The sequence below is a fragment of the Neodiprion fabricii genome, chromosome 2 (assembly GCF_021155785.1).
Source record: "Neodiprion fabricii isolate iyNeoFabr1 chromosome 2, iyNeoFabr1.1, whole genome shotgun sequence".
Taxonomy (NCBI): Eukaryota; Metazoa; Arthropoda; class Insecta; order Hymenoptera; family Diprionidae; genus Neodiprion; species Neodiprion fabricii.
In genome coordinates, this window is record NC_060240.1 from 644,542 (window position 1) to 668,576 (window position 24,035).

The 24,035-nt window shown below is 44.8% G+C and overlaps 1 protein-coding gene across 2 annotated transcripts in view; it reads right to left on the reverse strand.

Annotated features, from left to right (window-relative positions):
- Nucleotides 1-24,035, reverse strand: part of LOC124175417 (titin) — a 29,659-nt gene that overhangs the window by 2,466 nt on the left and 3,158 nt on the right. Inside the window, exons 1-35 of one of the 2 annotated variants that reach the window (XM_046555651.1) lie at nt 21,268-21,867; nt 18,579-18,621; nt 18,195-18,469; nt 17,910-18,115; nt 17,610-17,831; nt 17,139-17,482; nt 16,714-17,062; nt 16,398-16,636; nt 16,042-16,271; nt 15,812-15,955; nt 15,470-15,727; nt 15,237-15,380; nt 14,887-15,159; nt 14,580-14,812; nt 14,175-14,487; nt 13,027-14,085; nt 12,343-12,885; nt 12,012-12,266; nt 11,761-11,904; nt 11,242-11,643; nt 10,750-11,151; nt 10,256-10,478; nt 10,010-10,182; nt 9,625-9,764; nt 8,972-9,488; nt 8,743-8,886; nt 8,403-8,657; nt 5,211-7,912; nt 4,115-5,117; nt 3,624-4,022; nt 3,007-3,526; nt 2,745-2,916; nt 2,463-2,649; nt 839-1,178; nt 41-755 (exon numbers count right to left, since the gene is read on the reverse strand). In XM_046555651.1, coding sequence (XP_046411607.1) covers nt 41-755; nt 839-1,178; nt 2,463-2,649; nt 2,745-2,916; nt 3,007-3,526; nt 3,624-4,022; nt 4,115-5,117; nt 5,211-7,912; nt 8,403-8,657; nt 8,743-8,886; nt 8,972-9,488; nt 9,625-9,764; nt 10,010-10,182; nt 10,256-10,478; nt 10,750-11,151; nt 11,242-11,643; nt 11,761-11,904; nt 12,012-12,266; nt 12,343-12,885; nt 13,027-14,085; nt 14,175-14,487; nt 14,580-14,812; nt 14,887-15,159; nt 15,237-15,380; nt 15,470-15,727; nt 15,812-15,955; nt 16,042-16,271; nt 16,398-16,636; nt 16,714-17,062; nt 17,139-17,482; nt 17,610-17,831; nt 17,910-18,115; nt 18,195-18,469; nt 18,579-18,621; nt 21,268-21,424 — 13,725 coding nt within the window. In that variant the 5' untranslated portion in view covers nt 21,425-21,867. Of the gene's footprint in view, nt 1-40; nt 756-838; nt 1,179-2,462; nt 2,650-2,744; nt 2,917-3,006; nt 3,527-3,623; nt 4,023-4,114; nt 5,118-5,210; nt 7,913-8,402; nt 8,658-8,742; nt 8,887-8,971; nt 9,489-9,624; nt 9,765-10,009; nt 10,183-10,255; nt 10,479-10,749; nt 11,152-11,241; nt 11,644-11,760; nt 11,905-12,011; nt 12,267-12,342; nt 12,886-13,026; nt 14,086-14,174; nt 14,488-14,579; nt 14,813-14,886; nt 15,160-15,236; nt 15,381-15,469; nt 15,728-15,811; nt 15,956-16,041; nt 16,272-16,397; nt 16,637-16,713; nt 17,063-17,138; nt 17,483-17,609; nt 17,832-17,909; nt 18,116-18,194; nt 18,470-18,578; nt 18,622-21,267; nt 21,868-24,035 lie in introns of those variants that run through there. The other variant, XM_046555652.1, reaches the window with a different exon arrangement.

Here is a 24,035-nt window from a genome sequence, read left to right on the forward strand (position 1 = left end):
AAATATCACAAAGCTTATTCGGCACTAGATTCGGACTCACCTTCAGCCAGTAAACATCGAGCGGTTTGGTGCCTGATATCTTGGCATCGAATCTTGCCAGCTGACCACTGGGAACGGTCGTATTCTGAATAGTGGTTAGAAAGCTGGGAGGTATAACTCCTCCTCTTCCAGGTTGCCTCCTGCGTTCCTCAACGACGAGGTTTGCGCTACACTTGGCTTTACCGCCACGGTTCTCAGCTATCACTGAAAAGACTCCAGAGTCTTCCATGAAGACTTGTCGTACGATCAGAACGGACTTTGTGCTGAACGTGTATATCTGAAGGTCGGATGAGTTTTGGATGGGGAAATCTTCGCGGTACCATTTTATCGTGGGGAGTGGATCGCCGTCGAATTCGACTTCGAACCTTGCCTGTTCCTGCTCGAATGCCCTGCACGGTTGAATCTTTTTCGTGAAAACTGGTGGCGTGGCGGGTTTGACTTGGCCCTGCACTATCCGCTCTTGCGTCTTGGCCTTGTGCTCCACCTCCGTTGTTTCGGTGGCAGTTATCTTTCTTGTTATCTCCAGATCACCCTTGACTTCCTTCTGTGTCTGTCGCTGCTTTGCGACGTGAACTTCGCGACCGTGAACCGTTGACTCTGATGGTTCAGGTGGATGTCTACCGTCGACTCTCTGAGAGTCTATATCAACCTGGGTGACGAACTGACCTTTGAGCTGCTTGGGTGGTGGCTGCATCGGTTCTTGTGGTTGGGCTTGCCTGAAGGTCAAAAGGCAAGTGTTATGTGCTAGAAATGCGTGCTTTAATGTAATATGCAGATCACGATGAATGTCAATACTTACAAGTTTTCCTGGTACTTTTGGGCCATTCCCTTGGCCACGGAGTTCTCGACCAATTTTTCTCCGGGAATGGCGAATTGATGGCTGCTTTCCCTTAGTCTCGTTTCTTTTAGGACTTGCTCCTCCTCGAGGTTCATCAACTTGTTGTAGTAATCTTCGTTCTTCTTTGTCTTGACGGATTTTTGCCATTCGGTTTCTGGCTCTTTGTAAATCTTCTGAGTCAAATGGTCAGTGGCGATGTCTACGCCCTGCGACACGGTCTGGTGTCGCTCGTCAAAGACGCGTTCCAGCTCTGTATTTTGACGGTCAGTCTGGTACTGGCTCAACCCGAAATCGTACCACGCTGGGAAAAACACATGTTAGCCACACTCTGCCTAATGATATAGGCTTTGTCAAACATCCTGCAGACTTGACTTCAGTAATTCATCAATGCATGCCCAGCAACATTCCGCGATGCAATATAAACGACAAAAATATATACGGGTGGTACGACACGGTATTTCATTCGGAATAAAAATTATACAAACATTTACCCCGATTGAGGAAGCTTTTTTTGAAAGGTTCCAAAATATTAAAAATGTCGGGAATGTTTTTGATTGCAGATTACCACATACCTATAATTGAATTTTTCATCTTATCTCAATTTATAATGAGCTCAAACAGTTTTGAAGCTCTTGGACACTCACACAATTGGCAATCGAGGTGGCGAAAGTCGTCGAATTATGCGACTATCGATATATCCAGCAACGAATGAAAGGTGAGGCGAGGCTTTGGACAAGGCGATGGATATGTTGGATAGTATCGAAATATGGGGAGCGTAGCAGAACAGAAAAATAATGGCAAGACAAAAACTACAAACAGTAAACTTATATAAACTTGACAGAAATAACAGTAATTAACAAAAAAACTACAATAAATTACCGAGCAATTTTATAGCCATACCTTACGATCCCACAGAGATTTTTGGTGGAAGATATAATCACCGTAAGCCAAAATTTCTTTTCGCAAGTTTCTTTCGTCGCTTTCCAAAGCACTCTATCGGATGGTCGTCCACTTGCAGAAGCAGTAGAAGTGATTGGGAATTCGGGAAGGGAGCTTCTTGTTCGTTACGAGGAATCGGAATTATCGGAAATGATCAGAGTAGGTGTAACTGTTTGAGTATCTTTTTTGCTCAAATTGAATTAATGTGTCGTACTGATATATGCAGGGTGCTGGCATTTCTTTATGTGTGATGTTGAATGAAATATCTTCCTGGTCGCGATAAAAACATATCATGTTTTGTTACTCAAGCTATTCACCCTGCGTGAATTCGTGATTAATCGCGTTGATGACTCTAAATACATGAATATTTGTCTTGGACGTGCTTTGTTGTATGTGGCTGCATTTGTGTGCGTATAAACTGATTTTCTTTTGTTACTAACTGTAGTAAGCTACACTGACGCGATTCGGAAGGTACATACATAAATCGTTTCTCCAGACAACAGAGCATTTGGCTCGGCAAATAATTTCTGTACAACTTTCTTTGTCGCGGTTATTCATCTAGCAAATATTTCTTCCCCATCCGAATCACGCGCAAGTTGCTGGAACGTGAAAATTCTCAGCTTTATCATAAGCTCATAATACTTACGTCGTGGTGAATTTTTCAGCACTCCACGGTAATCGTCGGTACGTGGTTTGACAGTCAGAGTTGTCTCGGTTCGTGTTTCTCCAACGGAGTTGCGCGCGATCACCTCAACCTTACCGTGATCGTATTGCCTTGTCTTGGGTATGTCCAAATGATACATTCCATCGTATGTCAGCTTGTAACGAGTTCCCTGTTGGTGCATTTTAAATTTGCGCATTACACGGTTGGCAATTACCTTCTGCTTCGTGCAAAAACAATTTCCAAGGCTTAAGAAATAACACTCACGTTGAAGATAGTGTTTCCGTTAACCAACCACATTACCCGAGGTCTTGGATGACCAGTTACGCGACAACAGAATCGGGCCCAGTCACTTTCCTCAACTGTGGCGGGTTCCGGCTTACTTACGAACGCTGGTGGGGCTCGAGGCTTTTCATCTTCACCTTCTTCCTCTGGAACACTATATCAAAAAATGGATGTAAGTTGACGTGGCGTAAATTTAAATAAAGTGGTACAAGGTCAATTTGTGTGACTTCTGAATGATACTCACACTTGCCAAGCAGCTTCCATCTCTCTGATTTTCTCGATACTCTTCATTCCCTTGGGGAGTTGCGACTCGTATATGATGCCAGGTTTTCCAGCGGTTTTGATGACAGCTCTTGTTTCATCCATACCGTATAAATTGGTTGCTCTGCATAAGTATTCGCCACTGTCTTCCGGGTAAACCCACCCGAAGTTCATGGCAACGTAACCGAAATCGTATATCGGAGTAAACCTGTTTTTATGGGGTAGCGCTTTTCCGTTGAAGAACCATTCGACCTTCATGTTAGGGTCGCCAACCGGTGCCAACTGGCATTCAAATTTAGTGCTATTCATTTCGATCAACTCAGTTTGATTCTGGATTTGAGTAACGAAGCGTGGTGGCTGTTTCTTATCAGCGTCATAAAGGTCGTCTTCGGTCAAATGGACCTCCGAGGTGTACTTTTTGATTGTCGCTTCCATTTGCATCAAGGCTTCAGACTTTTTCATGCCCTTTGGTACTTGATTTTGAAGAATAATGCTTGGCAGTTCTACGATGAAAAAAACAAACAAAGTAGTTATTTATAAAAAGAGAAAAACTTAACAGAGGTATAACCCTAACCGATAAGAAAAAATTGTAAGACTTACTCTTGCAAGAAACTGAGGCACGGGTTGTGTCTTCTCCCAAGTCATTGATCGCCTTGCAGACGTATTCACCGGAATCTTCAGGATAAACGTACAAGACATCCATGGATACGAAACCCATATCATAAGTGGTTCTATATCTGTGTCCAGCCGGAATGAGTTTTCCATTCCTGTACCACTCGATTCGTAGATTTGGATCATCTCTCGGCTCAACGCGACACTCAAACCTGACTGGTTCCGATTCATCAACCGTTGCAGACTGGATCTGCGTAATGAACTTTGGCGGTTGACGAGGCGCATCTGCTGCAGGAGCAACGCTGACAGGTCCGCGTTCCAACTCTTTCAGTTTCTCTGCGCTCATACCGGATGGCAATTGCGAATCGTAATCGATCGTTTTCTTGGCTATTTTAAGAAAACAAGACGTGTAAATATGTTTATCACGAAGCGAAGGTGATACAATTAAAGGATAAGTAATATAATGTTGAAACACTTACACTTGCAGATTATGGATGCCTTGGTCGTTGCTGATCCCCACTTATTAGTAGCCCGGCAAACGTATTCACCTGAATCTCTAGCATAAGTGTAGGATAAGTCTAGAGATATGAAGCCAAAATCGTTGATCATATGAACGCGGGATCCTGTGGCGAATGGTCTGCCATTGTGGAACCAATCAATGCGCATGGTAGAGTCTCCAACCGGTTCTACGCGGCAGTCGAAGTGGCTTGGTGCAGCTTCTTCGACTTGAATGTCCTTCAACTCGACAGTAAATCTCGGTGGATTTGGTTTTTCGTCTTCTGATAAAATTTCTTCTTCTTTGTGCAGAGATTCCTCTAGCTTTTGAATGCTTTCAGTACCGCTCTTGAAGTTTGTTGGCAGCTGAGGCTCCAGAATAATTCCTTGACGTCCTCGAACTTGGAGTTTGCACGATACGGTTGCTTCACCATGACGATTTGTTGCTTTGCAGGTGTATAAGCCAGAGTCACGCTGGTAGCAGTTAGCAACTTCAAGGATAACAAATCCAAAGTCGTGAATGGTCTTGACTCTGGATCCCGCTAAAAGTGCCTTTCCATTGTGATACCATTCGACGCGCATGCTCGAATCGTTCACCGGCTGGAGTCTGCACTCGAAATGAGCCAGAGAGTTCTCTCCCAATGTCAAATCTGATGGCGTTGTGATAAACTCTGGTGGTTTACCAGTGTCATCGTCAGGGCTCGGCATTCCCGGCTCGTTTCCGAGGCCTTCGAGTTCTGCGATTTTATCGATTGTTCCTTCCATGCCCTTGGGTAACTGCGACTCCAATATAATGTTGCGTTTGCCTGTGCATTTCAAAGTGCAAGTTGTCACTGCTTCACCATAGTCGTTAGTTGCACGGCAACTGTACTCTCCGGTATCTTCGGGGTAGATAGGTGATATCTCTAGAATTACGAAACCAAAATCGCAGAACGTGCGGAATCGTGATCCCGTACGCAGGGGTTTTCCGTTCCAGAACCATTCGACCTGAAAACGATGAAAGCGGTTCACTTAGTCAAGAATCAGTAGAAAGTAAGTGAAAATGAATATCCGGGATACAGAAGTACTGAAAATAATTACCTTTAGTTTTGGATCGTCAGTAGGTGTGATTCGTGCCTCAAAGTGTGCACTTTCCCCTTCTCGAAGACCGTCAACGTTGCTCAGTGGAACGGTAAACACCGGAGCCTTGCCACGCTCTTCCACAGTCTTGTCATCCTTGGTGCGTATCAAGGAATCTTCAAGTGTTTGGATTTTCTCCAGCCCACCTTCCATTCCCTTAGGTAATTGTGAGTCAAGGATGAGGTTAGCCTTGGACAGACATCTCAAGGTGGCCTTGGTAGAATCTTGCCCGTATTTGTTAACGGCTCTGCATTCGTATTCGCCAGAGTTTTCTTCGTAACAGTACAGAATATCCAGGATAACGATACCAAAATCATGGAAAGTTCTGTAGCGATGACCATGTGGAAGTTTTTTGCCGTTATAGTACCATTCGACGACGAGATCAGGATCAGTTACCGGTGTAAGTCTAGCTTCGAAGTGAGCGGACTGTCCTTCGACAAGTTTCGTGATGTTTGAAATTTGTGTGATGAATTTTGGTGGCTCTGTAACCGGGGTTGTCGGAGTAGCCGGCTGCTCACCGCCCAAACTCTCAAGTTCACGAATGCGAGCCAGAGAGTCCGGTTGTAGCGAATCGAGGTATACGCCACTCTTTCCGAAACATTTTATCGTGGCTTTCGTGTAATCTTCACCGAATTTGTTACTGGCCTTGCAAACGTACTCACCAGTGTCGTGGGACATAACGCCAGCAATGTCCATGACTACGAAACCAAAGTCGGACACCATCTTGAATCGAGAGGAGTGTCTGAGCGGTTGTCCATTGTGGAACCATTCTACCTTCATGTTGGGGTCGCCAACTGGGATCAGGGTGCATTCAAAGTGCACGGATTGCCCATCTTTGAGTCCTTCAAGAGATTGGATCTGGGTGGTGAACTTAGGCTTTTGGCCCTTCGATTTATCAACACATTCAAGATTGACACTGATTTCAGCCTTGCCCCACTTGTTCGTAGCTCTGCAGGTGTACGTACCAGAGTCTTCGATCTTCGTTCCTAGTACTTCAAGAACAACCATGCCAAAGGCGTAAACGGTTCTTGTCCTGTGACTAGCTTCCAATTGTTTTCCGTTGTAGAACCATTCAACTACCATGGTTTGATCACCAACCGGTGTCAAAGATGCCTCAAAATGAGCTATTTCCCCTTCCGACAAATTGGTCAGATTTTCGAATTGCGAAGTGAAAACTGGCGGGTGACCTTCGTCACTTTCAATAGGAGTGCCATCAGGTTTCTTTAGCGACTCCTCGAGGTCCTGAATAGCTTCAAGTCCCTCCTTACCCTTAGGATGCTGTGATCTCTCAATGACGTTTTCTTTTGTCGAGCAATATATGGTGGTGGAAGTGAAAGCTTCTCCAGCCTTATTGTATGCCTTGCAGGTGTAAATTCCAGAATCTCGATCGTAAACGTCAGTGAGGTCAAGTGTCACAAAGCCAAAATCACTTGTCATCTTGAAGCGGGCACCGTGTTCAAGTACTTTACCGTTGAAGTACCATTCGATCTTCAGATTAGGATCCTCTTTGGGTTCTACCTGCCCTTCAAGATGTAGTGGTTCAGATTCTCCAAGCTTAAATTCGGGCTGAAGAGGAACAATCCAAATCGGTTTCGGGAATTCGTGTTCAGGCCCGGAATCTTGCCTTTGGTATTTGGAGAGGTAGGCATCTTCAGCCTCCTTAACCTTCTCAAGTCCAGCTTCACCCTGAGGATGTTGAGTTTGCAAGAAGATATTTTGCTTGCTGGTGCATTTAAGGGTTCCAGTGGTTTGTGCAGTTCCTTTAGAGTTTGTAGCCTTGACGGTATAAAGGCCAGAGTCTTCCTCATAGGCGTGATTGACGTCAAGTGCTACGTAGCCAAAATCATACGTTGACTTGAATCTGGCACCAGTTGGAAGAGGCTTACCATTGACAAACCACTCGATTTTCATCGTCGGATCTTTAGAGGGCTCCACATTACACTCGAAATGAACATTGTCACCTTCTTTGCACTCCACGTTGTTCAAGTGCGTGATAAACACGGGTTCTTCATACGTAGCTTCTGGCTGCTCGGTGGAAGAGACTATCGGTTGCTCAAGAGCATCGATCTTGGACAGTGCATCTGGATGAAGAGTGTCTCCAAGCAGCCAGTGGCGGTCATGGACCTTCAAGGTGCAGGTGGACACAGCCTCACCAAGTAAATTCGTTGCTTTGCACGTATATATCGCAGAGTCATCGTCGCGAACTCCATTGATCGAGAGACTGACAAGACCGAAATCAAAGGTGCTACGCAGACGAGTTCCGGTCTGAAGAGGTACGCCGTTTTTAAACCATTCAACGCGAAGGTTTGGATCAGCTCTGGGTTCGACCTGAGCTTCCAAATAGACATGCTGACCCTCGGTAAGTTTGTCGTAGCTCTTTAAATGCGTGGTAAAAACTGGCGCTTGTTGTGGTGTAGTGTCAATGAACATTTCTGGAACCTTGTTCATCTCAGCTTCCTTCAATTGAATCTTTTGCCAAGCTTCGGGCTGCAGTGAGTCACCCACAATGTTTGAACGGGATTTGACCTTCAGAGATATAGAGGACACTGCCTCACCGGATTTGTTGATCGCCTTGCAGGTGTAAAGTCCTGAGTCCTCGGATATTACCTTCAGAATATCCAACGTCACGAAACCAAAGTCATGAGTAACGTGGAAGCGAGATCCTGAAAAAATACAAGAGAATTTAGAATAAATTCACGATGATAAATTCGATCCGTATAACTGGAAAACCTTATGACCACCATACAATAACCAAGGCAAATAGCAAATATAAAAAGAACCATATTTGTCATCTACAGAACTACGAAATACTGTTTGTCCCACACATTGAACAGCAATTCCCTGTAAAACATAGGGTGTGCAATACCGAGGGGTTCTTAGGTTTCTGTGCTAGCTCTTTGGATGGCTTAACAATTCCTGCTGAACCCCTCAGTATAAGTGCAAATGCGAGTCAAAAGTTAAATGCAATACTATTCCCACCACCATTGCGACGTACGTTATACGATTATGTACCTGGTGGTTGTGTATTAACAAAATATCCGAATTCATCTGAAACGAAGCAATATAAAATAGACAGTTAGGCTCACACTAAAAACAAACATCAATTGCGTAGAATCACTTTAAGCATAGGATAATATTTGAAATTTCTCGTACCCATTTTTAATTCAACGCCGTTCACGAACCACTCGAATCTCAAGCTTGGATCTCCAACTGGGACAACCCTGCACTCGTAGTGAGCCACTTGACCTTCCCAAAGTTCGGAAGGACCAGTCAGAAGCTGTGTGAAAATGGGCTTGTCGAATACTCTATCCGGTTCTTCGGGGCGACTTGGACCCTTGTCAGCTTCAAGCTGCGCAATTCTTTGCTGAGCCTCTGGATGTTGTGTCTCAAGCTGAATGTTTGCCTTAGCTGTGGAAAATGGAGGTAAATGAACAGATATTTATGATACTGATCCGCAATCAGAGACAACACTTTTTAAAATTTGAATACGTACTTTTGATTCTCATTGAAGCGGTGGTTACAGCTTCACCCAGTGGGTTGGATGCTCTACACATGTAGACACCCGCATCTTCATCACGAATATGCGAGATGTCTAGTGACACGTATCCAAAGTCGTGTACTTTCGTGATGCGGGAGCCTGTAAAAAAATGAGTCGAAATAAAATGATTGGACATTAAAAAGTTTTCTTATCTTCGTGGGACGCTGTTGATGTTAAAACTCACTAGTTTCGAGCGGCTTCTCGTTGCGGAACCACTCTACTTTCAGAGTTGGATCTCCTACCGGAATTAGTCTGCATTCGAAGTGAGCTGTTTGTCCTTCGGGTATAGCATCAATGTTTTGCAGAGGTTGAGTAAAAACGGGCCGTTGCCTGGTTTGGGGTTCAGGAACATCCGGTCTCTTCCAGGGCTGCTGGGATTCTAATTCACGGATTTTATCCATGCCTTCTGGGCGCTGGGAGTCCAAGATAATGTTTTCTCGAGGGATAACCTTGAGGCTGATGGACGACACGCATTGTCCAAGATTGTTAATTGCGCGAACAGAGTATTCGCCGGCATCTTCTGGTACTGAGTGGCCGATATCCAGAGCCACATAACCGAAATCAAATGTGATGTGGAACCGTGCAGCAGATGGCAAAGGCTTTCCGTTGTGGAAGAACTCGATACGGAGATTGGGATCATGCAGAGGTTCAACCTGGCACTCAAAGTGTGCTGTTTGGCCTTCGTATACTTCAGTGGTTCCCTGTAGATCAAAGTGACAATATAAATGAAGTCAGAAAACGAATTCGTCTCATTTTATACAGTAGTAAACAGTAAAGTTCTATCAATATTGCACAGTGCTAAATATTCATGAAACTCTTTATTAGAAAAGTACTTACTCTAAGCTCAGAGATGAACCTTGGTGGACTGACTGCGGGCTCTTCAACCTCCAAACGAGCAGGGTGGCCTTGAGATTCAAGTTCTCGAATTTTTTCGAGCCCATCGGGATGCTGGCTATCAAATAAAATGCTGCGGCGAGCTGAAAACAATATCAAAATATTCGTAAATTCCCCGAAGAAATGAAGATCAGTGATCATTACTGTAAACTGTGGTGGCCTGACGATCTGTCGATCTTCAGCATTGAGCTTTGAATCAAGTTTAACATTTTCAAGGTTTACGATTTGGCCATCAAAATAACATTCTAGGTACTCAACTTTGGGCTGCCAATGCAAGCGGTAGTTATAAATGGGATTTTTAAATTTAATAAGCAATGATGATACTCACAGGCAACCTTGATGGTACAAGTATTGACCGCCTCGCCCGCTAGATTGGTGGCCTTGCACATGTAAGTACCAGAATCCTCAGAATAAGTGTATAAAATGTCAAGAGCCACATAGCCGAAGTCGTGAGTTGTACGGAATCTGTGGCCCGTTTTGATTGCCACGCCATTTATGAACCTGTAAAAAAATCCTTTCAAGCTTCTGGCCAAGTAACAATTTTGACCCTCAGAAAAAGATTTTCTGTGCTTACCATTCTATCTTCAAATTTGGGTCATTGATGGGCTCGACGCGACATTCAAGATGGGCATGTTCACCTTCCTTGAGGTGATCCAGGTTGTTCAGTGGCGTTATGAACACGGGCTTCTGGTGTACAATTTCCTTCTCCGCGACTTGCTTTACCTCAACGGTCTCCAATTCTCGAATCTTTTGCAAGCGTTGAGCATCGAGAGTATCAAGGAAAAGGCCTTGCTTGGCTGTTGGTAAGATTATTTTTTTTTTTTTAAATTTTTTCATAAGTTTCACTCACACGGATTACAATAAATTCGTGAATTTTGAACTGATGTTTTCATTAACTTGGACAAATGATAAGCATCAAGTTCATGGTGTCAATTTAAATATACACGTCGAGCTTACTCCGGCAATTTTTGCTATCTTGTGAAACTGTTGAGTGGTATTTGCTTTCTTACTTAGTGACAGAGACTTGATTTTACGGAACTGTTCAGGAGACATGATTATTTCACTTACAGTCGACGGATATCACACAGGTCGTCACTGCTTCTCCAACAGCATTCCTAGCCTTGCACATGTAGGTGCCTGAGTCTTCTGGGTAAGCGTACAAGATGTCCAAGGCGACATATCCAAAGTCGTAGGTAGTCTTGAATTTGTGGCCCTGTGGAATCGGTCGACCATCCCTGTACCATTCGACTACCATCGTAGGGTCGTTTACTGGTGTCAATGTAGCTTCCAAATGAGCGTTTTTTCCCTCGGGAAGATGCTCGATGTTCTTCAAGGGCCGTCCGAACTTCGGCCTTTCAGCAATTACCGTATCTTCGGGAGCGACACGCTTGTACCGTGAATCATCTTCAAGGTACTGAATCTTTTGCAATGCTCCTTCATGTTGAGTATCACTGATGATGGAAGCGCGAGCTGAAAAAGGGGCAAATATGAAAATTAGCTCAAGTTCCTCTTCCGCAAAGACATGACGGTCAATCGAACCACCCTCAAAAAAATACTTACATTTCACGTCAAGATTAATGGAGCTCTCGGCTGAGCCAAGTTTGTTAGTGGCCCTGCAGGTATAGGTGCCAGAGTCTTCGGCATAAACGCTCAGTACATCCATAGCAGCGAAGCCAAAGTCGCAAGCTGTTCTGTATCTATGCCCGGTGGACAAAGGCTTACCGTTGTGGAACCACTCGACCTTCATGTTCGGGTCGGGGTAAGGTTCAATGCGACATTCGTAGTGTGCACTTTGGCCTTCAACCAGGTTTGTGGGCCCATTGAGCTGCACAGTGAAGGAAGGTTTATCCTTGACAAGAATTTCTTCTTCTTCACGACGCTGGTACTTGCTGGTATCCTCCAGAGCTTGAATTTTGGTCAAAGCGCTTTCGTGTTGTGATTCGAACTGAAGGGCTGCCTTAGCTGCTCAAGCAAAATAGAATTACATGTATATTTTATGAACAGGAAAATCTTTTGCCTTCGAAAGCAACGGAAATCTGATTCTTGATTTATACAAGGGTACATATTATCGGTACTTACATTGAACAAACATTGTAGCTGATGTTACTGCTTCGCCGAGATCATTTACTGCACGGCAAGTATATGATCCAGAGTCTTCAGGGTTCACGTATTTCAGGTTCAGCGCAACGTATCCAAAGTCATGCATGGTAGTTACTCGATTGGCTGAAAATTATAAAAATGTTCACACTCATAACCTGTACCACTCGAACCGTCTAGTTGTGAGCGAATAGAGAAGAAAGAAAAGAATTCCATAATATTAATTTACTCACAGGCAGAAATCGGTACGCCATTTCGCAACCACTCGACCTTAAGTCTGGGGTCACCAACCGGAATGACCCGTGCTTCAAAGTGCGCTGCCTGATTTTCGGCAACACGAAGGTCCTTGATAGGCATGGTGAAAACGGGTGCCTGGGAAACGGTCTCCTCCTGTACACTCTTGCGCTGGTAACGCGAAGAGTCCTCAAGATGCTGAAGCCGTTGAAGAGCTTCTTCGTGCTGGGATTCCATGTATATCGATTTCTTGGCTGTAAGAGCAAAATTGCGTGTTAATTCACAGAGTACGTTAAGGTAATCTTACAATCAATATTCTCTTTTGCTCACAGTGCACAATTGCGGTCGCTGAGGTGATGGCTTCACCGATGGCGTTGCGAGCCCGACAAGTGTAACTTCCGGAATCCTCCGGGTAGGCGTACATGATGTCTAGTGCGACAAATCCGAAGTTATTAGTTTCGATGAATCTGGAGCCAGCCTTGACTGGTTTGTGGTTGTGGAACCACTCGACTTTCATTGTTGGGTCAGAAACTGGAATGAGGCGACATTCGAAGTGAGCCCTTTGGCCTTCTTTAATCTCAACGTTCTTCAGAGACGTAGTGAAGATTGGTGCCTGAGTTGTGGTTTCTTCGACCACTTCTTGTCTTTGGTACTTTGACTTATCCTCGAGGTAATTAATCTGTTCGAGGCCGACTTCGTTCTGCGTGTCTGTTAGGATTTGTGCGGTTGACCGGCAGCCCAGAGTGCAGACTGCCTCGTCACTTCCAACTAGATTCACGGCACGGCAGGTGTATGTACCAGAATCTTCGGCTATCAAGTCAATTACGTCCAGGGCAACGTAGCCAAAGTCGTGAATGGGACGGAATCGGTGTCCTGAAATAACAATACCATCATAGTAATAGAAAGACGGGATAGGCTTTGAATTTTGAAACATAATATTTTGGTTAAACAGTCTAAATAAAATAATTATTGTTGGTTATACATGGATGGCACTTAGAGTACCAAATATCTTACCTATAGTTACTGGACGACCATTCTTAAACCACTCCACTTTCAAATTGGAATCCGTAACCGGTTCAAGTTTGCATTCAAAGTGAGCGTGCTGTCCCTCTCGCATATTCTCCTGGTTTTTCGGTTTCGTGATAAACCTGGGTTTGACGTTAACAACTTCGTCAACAAGCTCGTTCCTCTTGTATCTAGACGCGTCTTCAAGGTATTGGATCTTTTCCAACCCTTCCGGATGCTGAGTCTCAAGCATCAAGTCCTTTTTCGCGTGAACACGAACGGAACAGGAAGTAACAGCTTCTCCAAGTTGATTTCGGGCTTGGCAGGTGTAAACACCAGAGTCTTCGGGATAAACGCCCAAAATATCGAGAGCAACGTAATCGAACTCGTATGAAGGCCTGAAGCGATGACCAGTGGTCACTGGACGTCCATTGACGAACCATTCAACTCGCATGGTCGAGTCGCCAACAGGCTGAAGGCGGCACTCCAGGTGTACATTTGTTAGTTCAACAGTTTCGATGTTATGTAGAGGTCTGCTGAATTGCGGTGCCTGTAGGACTGTAACATCCTCTTGCTGAGTTCTGCGGTACCTTGACGCATCTTCAAGCATCTGAATCTGCTCCAATGATTGCTCGTTTTGGGAATCGGTTACAATATCCGATCTTCCGATTACCCGAACACACGCTGAGGTATGAGCTGTGCCCAGATGGTTTGTAGCTCTGACCGTGTATTCGCCAGAGTCTAAGGCCGTCGTGTGCACGATATCGAGAGCAACAAAGCCAAAGTCATAGTAAGTGCGGAATCTGGAGCCGACGGTTACTGGACGTCCATTTTGGAACCATTCAACACGCATTGTAGGATCTCCCATAGGTTCCAGACGGCATTCTAAATGAATATTTTTACCCTCGCTGACGGGTTTCGGGTCAGACAATGGCTGGACAAAAATAGGCTTCGACTTTGAGATTTCTTCAATGTGGTACTGAGGCTCTACGAACTTTGATCCCTCGAGACGCTGAGTCTTTTCGTACGTGCCGTGATGCATGCTGCTCGTGTCGATGCTTGAACGAGCTGGAAAATAATAATAAATGATTGTTATCAAATCAGCCTTAGTAATTATGACAGACAGTTGATAAGAATGAATTGACGGTGACACTCACTTTCTACTATCATAGTTGCTGATAACTGTGCCTCTCCAAGAGCGTTCCTTGCTACAACGGTATAAGTGCCAGCATCTTCGGCACGTACTTGAAGAATATCAATGGCAACATATCCGAAATCGTGATAGGTCTGAATCCTGTTGGCAGCGGTGATGGCCTTGCCATTGTGGTACCACTCGATCTTCATTGTGAGGTCACTCTGAGGTTCAACGCGTGCTTCGAAGTGGGCACGTTGGCCTTCGACAATTTTGTTAGTTCCCTTCAGTGGTCCCAGGAAGCGAGGAGCTTGTTTCACCTGGGTCTCTTCTTGTACCTGTGACAATGGTATAACAATTAAAAATTGCAGGTTATTTTTTGGTCAACTTTAAGGACACGCTGTTTTTCATCGTCGTTCTGGGGCCTCACCTGACGAGAATAGCGACTCGAATCTTCGAGTGATTGAATTTTTTGCAGTCCGCCGGGGTGCTGACTGTCGTATATCACGTCGTTCTTGCTGATAACGCTCAGCTGCGCAGTAGTTCGTGCTTCACCTGCTGCGTTGTATGCCCGGCAGGTGTAGACGCCAACATCGTGGATTGTTACATACTTGATGGTCAGTGCTACGTAACCGAAGTTGAAGAAGGTTGTGATTCGTGAACCTGGGAAAAAGGACACCAGTGAATGATAATGTTTCTCGATTCGTAACGGAGTGCTCATCGATTCGTTGACTTACTAGCTTCTACTGGACGTCCGTCCTTGAGCCATTCGACGCGTAGCGTGGAGTCGCCGACTGGCTCGAGGCGGGCCTCGAAATGAGCGAACCCGCCCTCCCGGACACTGTTCTGGTCCTTAATGGGCGTCTTAAATTCCGGTGGGGTAATGCGTTCAGGTTGCTCCTGAGTGTATTTCTGTTGCATCGCTTGCTGGTATGCCTCCAGTTCTTCGGCAGCCTCGATGTACTTCTGCTGCTCGGGAATGCCGAGGTCAGAAGTAACGCTAGTGCGTGCTGAATCGGAAACGAATTCATCAATCAAGCATCCTATGATTCTATATAGTCAATTAAGTGAAAAACACTTAACTTACCAAAGACATGAAGAGATGCTGTGCTCATAGCCTCTCCCAAGCGGTTCACAGCTCTGACTGTGTAAGAACCGGCATCTTCAACTCGTAGGTGCATAATATTAAGTGAGACGTAACCGAAGTTGAAGATGGTTGTGATTCTTGAGCCTGGAAGATCGGTGAATTTGATAATTCATCAAAGATTCAATCATACAGCGCAAAATAAGATGAACAGTACCCCAAAGGAGGATACATACTGGCTGTGATCGGTTTTCCATCCTTGTACCACTCCACTTTCATGGTTGGATCGCTAACAGGTGTCAGCTGAGCTTCAAAGTGGGCATTGCGGCCCTCCTGAAGTTCGCCAAGTTCGTGGAGTGGGCGGATGAATACCGGCCGCTGTGAAGAGGTTTCCTCAAAGCTCTCCTGTCTTTGATATCTGCTGTAGTCTTCTAGCTGTTGAATGTATTGTAGGCTATCCGGATGTTGACTGGTCTGTTCAATCGTTGCACGAGCTAGAAATATTTCATTAAAATAATCAACCAAAGAGGAAAAGTGACTGGTTTTTCGGCGGCACTTTCAATATCGATAATACTAACCGGTGACATTGAGGGTCGCGCGGGACTCGGCAACGCCTGTCGAACTGATTACACGGCATAAGTATTCACCGGCATCGTTCAATACAATGCTGATAAGATCCAGGGCGATGAAGCCAAATCTAAAGATTGAGTTTGCTCGAGAGCCTGTAAGAGAAAATAAAATGAGTGTACTGATTCCTTGACAACTAATGACTGCTGACTACTAATTATACCTGGTAGTAAGTACTTACTGGCGTCCAAAGCTCTTCCGTTGACGTACCATTCGACCCTCATTGTGGGGTCGCCCACCGGTTCGATCCTGGCCTCGAAGTGCTGCCGCCCACCCTCGATCTGGTGGGCGTCACGGAGCGGGATGATAAACTGTGGAGGTGGATAAATTCTGTCCTCCTCCTGGCTCGGCAAATGTGGCTTCGCACGCTCCACGTGCCTCAAATAGATTACTTCAGGGCCAGGTGCAGGTCTGCAGTAATAACAAAGATAAGCATGTTAGATGAAAGATAGTCAAGTGTTGTTGAATGGGTCGTATAGCTCTGTCCTTGAATTTTTTGCAGAGATGATCGCCGACCGGAAATTAAGTAAAACTTACTCTGGTTCGATGACTTTCGTCGGTCGTGGTAAGTTCAGGCGTCTTGGTTCGGGGACGGCTCCTTTTGGTGTTTCGACGAAAAGACGGGCTCGGGTGGCAGTGGAACCGGCCACGTTTTGCGCGGTACACTGGTACCACGCAGCATCCGATGCTCTCGCGAAAGGAATATCCAACGTCGAGGCTCCACTGCCGTCCGTTGATATGCGCACTTCGGGGCCGGGCGCAATCGGCACACCATCCTGTGCAGATGGTCAGATCAATGAAAGGAAGATGAAGCCGAGTTTTCGTTTCCGAAGCATTTTACCGAGTGTCTTACCTTCTGCCAAGTAATTCGTGGTATCGGAGTGCCAACTGCTCTAGCGCTGAAAACGACGGGCTCTCCTTCCTTGACGTTCATTGTTGTGAAGCGCTCTACGAATTTTGGGGCTATGACTTGTTCTTTTTCGATCACGTTCAAGTTGCATTGGAACGAAGTTTCGCCGGCCTTGTTTCTTGCTACGCATGTCACGATGCCCGTGTCTGCTCGGCTCACGTTCGTTATCATCAGCGAGTTGTTACCGGATTCGTTTACGAGAATCTTGTGAGTCGCGTCGTTTGCTACTTGGAAGCCGTTTATGTACCAGCTTACTTCTGGGTATGGGCGGCCGGTTACGCGACAATCAAACCTGGGTAACAAGTGATGAGTTAAACTGGAGTAATAAAGGAGTTACCTTGAACATCAGGGGCTAGATAAAAACTTACCGTGTCATTTTTCCCTCGGTAACGTCGCGATCGGCACATGTGCGAACAAAATTTGGTGGCAGGACTTTTCCAGCCTCTGTAGTCTCGGAGCTTTCGACGTGAGTACTTTTCAGTGTGTCTTTCTGCTGGTTCTGAGTGTAGGCTTGGTCGACTTGATCGTTTGACTCAATAGCGAGATACGCCGAGCTCACTGTACATCCCTGGGGATTTTCAGCCAGCACAGTATAGTGACCACCATCATCTGAGCGCGCTCCTCGAATCTTCAGAGAAGCCTGTTGATTCGAATGGGTAATTTCCACGTGCTGTGACTCGCGAATCCTTTGCCCGTTTTTGAACCAGGTCAACTGCAGGGAAACAATATTTCATGGTTAAAAACGAAATCAAACTTTCATCCGAACATGACGTTTCCTGATTTCTGGGGTAAAATTGAGTTACATTTTCAGAATTCCTTCTACAATGCCATCGACTTACTCTTGGTTTTGGATTCGCGGAGATTTTAGTGGTAAAGACGGCATCAGAGCCCTCGACGAGCTTCGAGTTTCTGGGCTTTTGATTGATTTGGGGTGGTGCAACCGGTCCCAAAGATCTATCGATGGTGGTCGAAATCTGGGCGTCAGACTCACCGACGTATCGACGAGTTATGGATTCGCGATACTCCGTTTCTCGTAGCAGTCTATACTCGAAGGTGTCAACCTGACGGAGAACAGAATTATATATTACTCTGCCGCAACAATCCATCGAATAGATCAAGCGATGTCAAACCTGACATACTTTGAAATCTTCAATAATTGTTCCATTGGTGTAGCTCTGTTTTTCGATCGACTGTTGATAGCTATGTTGCTGAATGTTTTGACCTCCAGTTCTTTGTTCACTTGTCTTGAAGGTCTGAGCGAACTCCTTTTGGTAACCGCCCACCTGCTGCTGTGGCGGAGGTCCAAATCCTTCCGGCTGGATGTACACGGAGCAGATGGCTTCGCCTAAGATCAAATTATGAGTGTAAGAATACAAAGCTGGGTCGATTTGAAACATTCTAACGAAACTTGACAAAACAATTACCATATTGGTTCTTCGCACTGCAGGTGTATTCGCCCTCGTTACCAGGTCCGATTTGATTTATCTGGAGAATCACGATACCAGTCCTGTCGTCGTAGGACATGTGGATTTTCTGTGACTCGAAAAGGGGTACACCCTTGTGGGTCCAAGATACCGAGGGCTTTGGGTTGCCACGGACACGACCCTCGAAGGTGGCATTGCCACCTTGTGCGAATCGTGCGTTCTTAAAGATCTGCTCGAACACTGGCGGTGATGGATCACCTGGCCTTCCCGTGAACCTGCAATCCCAATGTATCTATTATCCAATGAACAGACGCTCCGAAATATTTTCGGACATGTAGTCAAGACTTTTGAAAACTATGAAAAAAGCTTTCATGGTATACTCACGCTGGTATGGTGGGCGTCGACTGCATTACAATTTCTCCTTGTACTGTAAATTGAAACAGCAAATCTGTATCTCCATAGGTAAATCAACAGTTATGAAAAAACGCGAATAAAATATTCGTGACTGTATTTGTTTTCTGCTTCAGAAATTGACGCCATACTTTCAAAATAGCATTATCTTAAGACACGAAATAATTTCGAAATGACTTTTCTACAGTTGAGTGGAGGGTTTTTTACGTCTTTACTAAATTTTCATACATCGTTTGGCAAAATATTCACAATTAAAGGTAGCCACGTTTGATACAACGCGTGACAATATACTGTTGGTTTGTTTATTGGCGTTACTTTTACTGGCGCTGTTTGCGCGTTCGCGTAACTCATGTGACCAATTAACTCGTTAAACCTGAGCCAGAATTACAACAAGAAAGAGGCCACATGCATGCCGTTGATAACCAAGCCTAAAATCCGACTATCGCCGCATTAGGTTGGCGTATTGTCAATTTCGCATACCATCAGCAATGCTGCGGTTGAATGAAGCAGAGATTGAATAATTCAGGGTTCATTCAAATTGGAAATGGTGAATTTTGGAAATTCGGCAAAAAAACTACGAGTTCCGGAGGCGGCTAATCATTTCATTCACAAAGCGTCTCCAGAAGGAGGCCGATCGGAGGTCGATTTATCAAACAATGATAAAATCGGTAAAAAATGTCAACATAAATACAACATATTTTTGTGATAAATCTGTCTCTTTCTCTCTCTCTCTCTCTCTCTCTCTCTCTCTCTCTTACGCTATAGCTCTCTCTTTCTTTCGGGCAGTAGGGTCTCGGGGCGAGGCGTGCGGGGATGGATCCAACCTATTTTTGTACGGCATGGGATCGCGTTACCCGAACCCATTTTAGGAGCAACTATCTTTACACAGTGCGCGGGACGCTCGGCGGAGCGACGCGGCGCGTCGCGACGTCGGAGCGCTCGGTATACCACTCGACCAATCGCCTCTTTCGTAAAGTTACGCAAAACCAGTCACTGACCAAAATAACGGCTTTCGAACGAGACTATAGCCGCTGTTATTCAGAAGGAATCGTATAGCAGATCAGCGGAATGTGAATCGCGTCGTCTTCCGCTCCTTACACAAATCAAAATTGCCTGACTTCCATTATTGTTTACCAAGATGATAAGGAATCGACTAGATAAAAATAACGCTGCTGCTTTCTTCCTGAATTTCAAGTTTACTTTTTTGGTTCCGTGCCATGCCTTGCTGAAAAAGTGTCGAATTATTACAACGGAAAAACGCTGCATTTTGACAGCTGTCGACCAAAGAATCACTCCAGCGTTTTGACCAATAACGTTTAATGGCTTTAACCGACGGCGATAAAGAGGTAAAAAAAAGAGGGTACAGGGAAACACTCGTCCCGAAATCCTCTCGAGTTCCCAACCTTTTTTTCACCGAGATGTTGACCAAAACCGATGCCAAGATTAGGGGCGAAACTTGACGTTCCATTTTTTTTCGGCGTAATCCAAGTCCCATACACCTAACAGAGGTCTATTTAAAGAGACAAGTCTCTGAACCCGTTTCTTCATCACGCGAGGCAATGAGGCAAGCATTGCGGAGTTTTTACATGGCGGGTATCGCAATAAGGCTTGGTACCCGTTCGCCAACTACCAAGAAAGTAATACGCACTGTCTGCCCACACTCAGGTGTTGGACGACAAAACCCGCAGCGCATTCAGAGTTCAGTCAACACACGGGAAAGTAGTCTGAAAGGCAACTCTCAACGCAACAGGTTACCCTAGCTTTCCGCCTGACATAATATTTCATCCCCCCCCCTTTATTTTTTCAATACACTTCGCCAGCACGTTTTGACTGCTGTTTTGTTGATTGATTTGTACGCACGATATCGACTATTTTCAATATATTTGAAAAGCGACTATTTTTTTTTCAATTGCTCATCTCCCGTGTCAATTAATATCGAGAAAGTAAGCTTTGGACATGTTAGTTTTTTGATATTTTTTGAGTATCCTCATTGCTATAGGGATCGAAGGAGCTTCTTGTCTGGTTACATTATTTTTTCTTTGGGGTCATTTCACCTCGGGATAAACGTCAGATTCATTTCGGCAGCTGGAAGACATCTCAAGGGTTAGACTTGACGAGAGTCTAAGTTTACACGAGCATAAGCAATATACAGAGGCAGAGGCGACTGGGACTTTCAGACCGTGCCACCCACCTCCGAACTTCGTGAAGCGAACCTCCGAGGACTTTCAGCAAGCCTCGAGAAATCTCGAAAGTTTAAATTCTATCTTTAGAGGGTACCGCGTCTTGCGAGAGCTCGATCGAAAATAGATCTCTGCGCTCAGGAATTCTGGATTGAGAGACAAACTCGCTGGTGGGAGTAAAGAGAATATGCGGAGAGGTGGCAAAAGGTATTAACCGATTACGACGGAATTTTATATACGATTTTTCATCCAAGGACACCGGAAGTAAAGTTCTTAATCCCTCGACACTTTTTTAATTTATTTTCCTTACTCTTCACTCGGACACGCGACCGTCGTTTTGGCATTAAACGCAAAAAAAAAAAAAAATACGCCTGTTCGCACTTTTCGAACTATTTTCACGAGTAAAATAAATCTTGCGATTTTCGTTATTTCCGGTTAATTATTTTGGCCTGTTTGTTTTTTCCTCCCAAAGAGAGACTGACCTCTCTGTTGACTGGTGACCTGCTGCCTTGTAATCTGCTGCTCGGTCCTGTGCTGGGTATACGATTGTTGCTGCTGTTGTTGAGTGGTCGTAGTTTGTTGCTGTTGCTGTGTCTGCCTACCAGGCTGAGTCTGTTGATTAGACTGTTGTCGATTCATCTTGGATTAGGCACGATCCAAGTCGTTGTGAAATCGGTGGTAAAATGAAAAACTGACGATCCTCACAGGTATTTTTGGATTCAAGTTGGAAAAAAAGAACGAAATTCACACACCAACACAAACACCAGAATAGTTATCGATCAGTACAATGCGACAAAATATATTCGATCTGTAGCCGGCTGAATTACTTTTCTCTCACTCTTCGTTTATAGACACGGTATAATAAATCCGGTTCGCTTAACTCTAATATGTGACTAACAATTTTTATTTTCTTTTTATCTTCCTTCTGTTTACTACAACTGGTACTTAATAGATAATACGTTTCGTTTGTTTCAATTCGCTATTTGCCTGCCACGGCTTCAGTCGGCAGAAGTCAAGTCATTATCAAAATATCCCCGAAACTCTTTAACCAAGACGTCGGTCGAATGCGAATTGTGAGTGAACCTCCGACGTTTTCGAGTGAAGATCTCGCGAGATCTCGGGGTGGGGGTGAACGGCGTCGCCGCACTCCGACGCTCTCCGTCCGGAGGGGCGTCGTTGCCGATTCTGAGTGGCGGGACAGAAATACGCCATTCCCTTCACCCCATGATCTCCCGAGATATATCGCGAGATCGTTTCGCGAGATCATTTCATCCGATTACCGTTGCAATTAAGGGTTCATCAAGAATGACTAATTTTCGCTTTTTCATCACGACGGTTAAAATATGCTAATCAGTCTCATTTTTTTTATGTCCACTCAAAGCACCCGTGAAGAACAGAAAATCGCGAAAATCAGTTATTTGTCGACCCGCTACACTGGTATGATACCTTAAGCGTCCAGAAACAATGATCAAACTGCGTGGTCTAACTGATTTTGATTGCTATTCACTTGATTCGGTATATTTGATATCAATGTGTAACTGAATAAAAAACTTTCTAGCAAACCGGAATTTTTTTATTTTCGTGGGACAAATTGAAATCCGAATGAAGCAAAATGCACTCATGCTGCCTCAAACATGCAACTTAAACGTGTTTCTTTTCAGGTTATCTCTTGAGACTGATTTGTTAATTGCCCACGAGATTATCAATACAGTTTGTTATTAAAAAAAACGTTTCTTTATTCTCGTTGAAAGCCAAAAATCATCTTTACTCCGACAAATCATTACTACCTTGCAGAATTTCATACAATTTCGCAAATGGGTTCGGGATCTGTTTAAATTGTCATTTCATTCAAATGCGATTGAAATGAACATCAATATCTATAGTGTCAAAATTCCCTGATGTCTCGGGGACTCGATATACGGATTGAACGCAATGGAGAGGTGCCGATAAAGGAATAAAGAGGTTCGAGAGCAGCGTTGCGGCAACGCTTTGATTCCGGAAGCTGACAAAATAATCCACCTTCAGGATTGATGTCAGCTTTTGTGAACCGGCTCATCCTCTTCACCCTTCTTCTTCTCTTTTTATAATACCGTTTCACTTCCGTTAGCTCGGCCCTCTCATATTTATGTCTGCGACTGCAATGTGATTTCCAGCTCTTGAACAGCTGCACAGCTCAGTGTCACCGGTAGGCCTGCATATTCCTGACCCTTTGATTCGTCCCTCACCATTGTCGAGGTTGTGGCTGTGCCTTCGGCTATATTTAACACAGCTTTATAACCACATCGCACTCTCTCGGTGACGGAACTTCCTGACCCTTATCCTCCGCAACGTGTTGCTCCATCGGCCTCAATCTTCCGACAACGCGGTAAAACTTGGGTAAAATATACCCGGCTATCGTTGTTTTTAACTATTTTGTTATTCGCACTATCTTTGTCTACCACTATCACTCTGAATCGTGATTTATTTTAACGATTTACAACCGCGTCTTTCAATAAACACTATCCGACTACTAGAAAGTTACTGATTTTATTTACCAGGCTTCCAGCGAGCAGCCCGTCGTTTCAACTGAATATTGTAAGTTGACTTGAACATCTTCCCGGGACTTGAAGAAGTTGCTCAAGATTGAGTTACGCCGATTTTGAAATGTTCAGAAATTTTTCTTCCAGTGCAATGATCAAGCACGCGCTCAGCTGTCATTGGCGACTATAACTTTGACGCCGAGACTGTGTAATCGGCTTGTCGTAAGTGTTTCGTAGCCATTTTATCGGTCACGATAACGGGAGCAATCAAGATCTATTGTGTATATCTCGTCCTCTGATTGATAAGGCCTAGCCTGGAATTCGTTTTCTTCATTGACCGTCAGACAGCAGCGAAATATAGGCACAGACCCTATACCTTGACGCTAGAGCGCTCAAGGAGGTTGCGGGTGCCTAGAATTACGCCTGCGCTAATTCGGACCGGACCCAAGCGCATAATACATCGTAATATAGAATATAATCGGGGTTTTACGTTACAGAGACGCATAGACACGAACCCTAGACTCCATTTCGCAACTAGAATGAGCTCGACGTTGCGTAATTCAGACATTTACAGTTGATGCGTGTGTACGATGTACGTACAGGTTTACGCAGCCTTCGCTTCTCTGGAGAATAAAAGGCATATACTGCGGATTGTGTAGTTTAGAATGCGACCAACGAAGGTTGTTGACAATTTTACGAACCGCACAAGCTGCGGTCGATACAATTAGTTT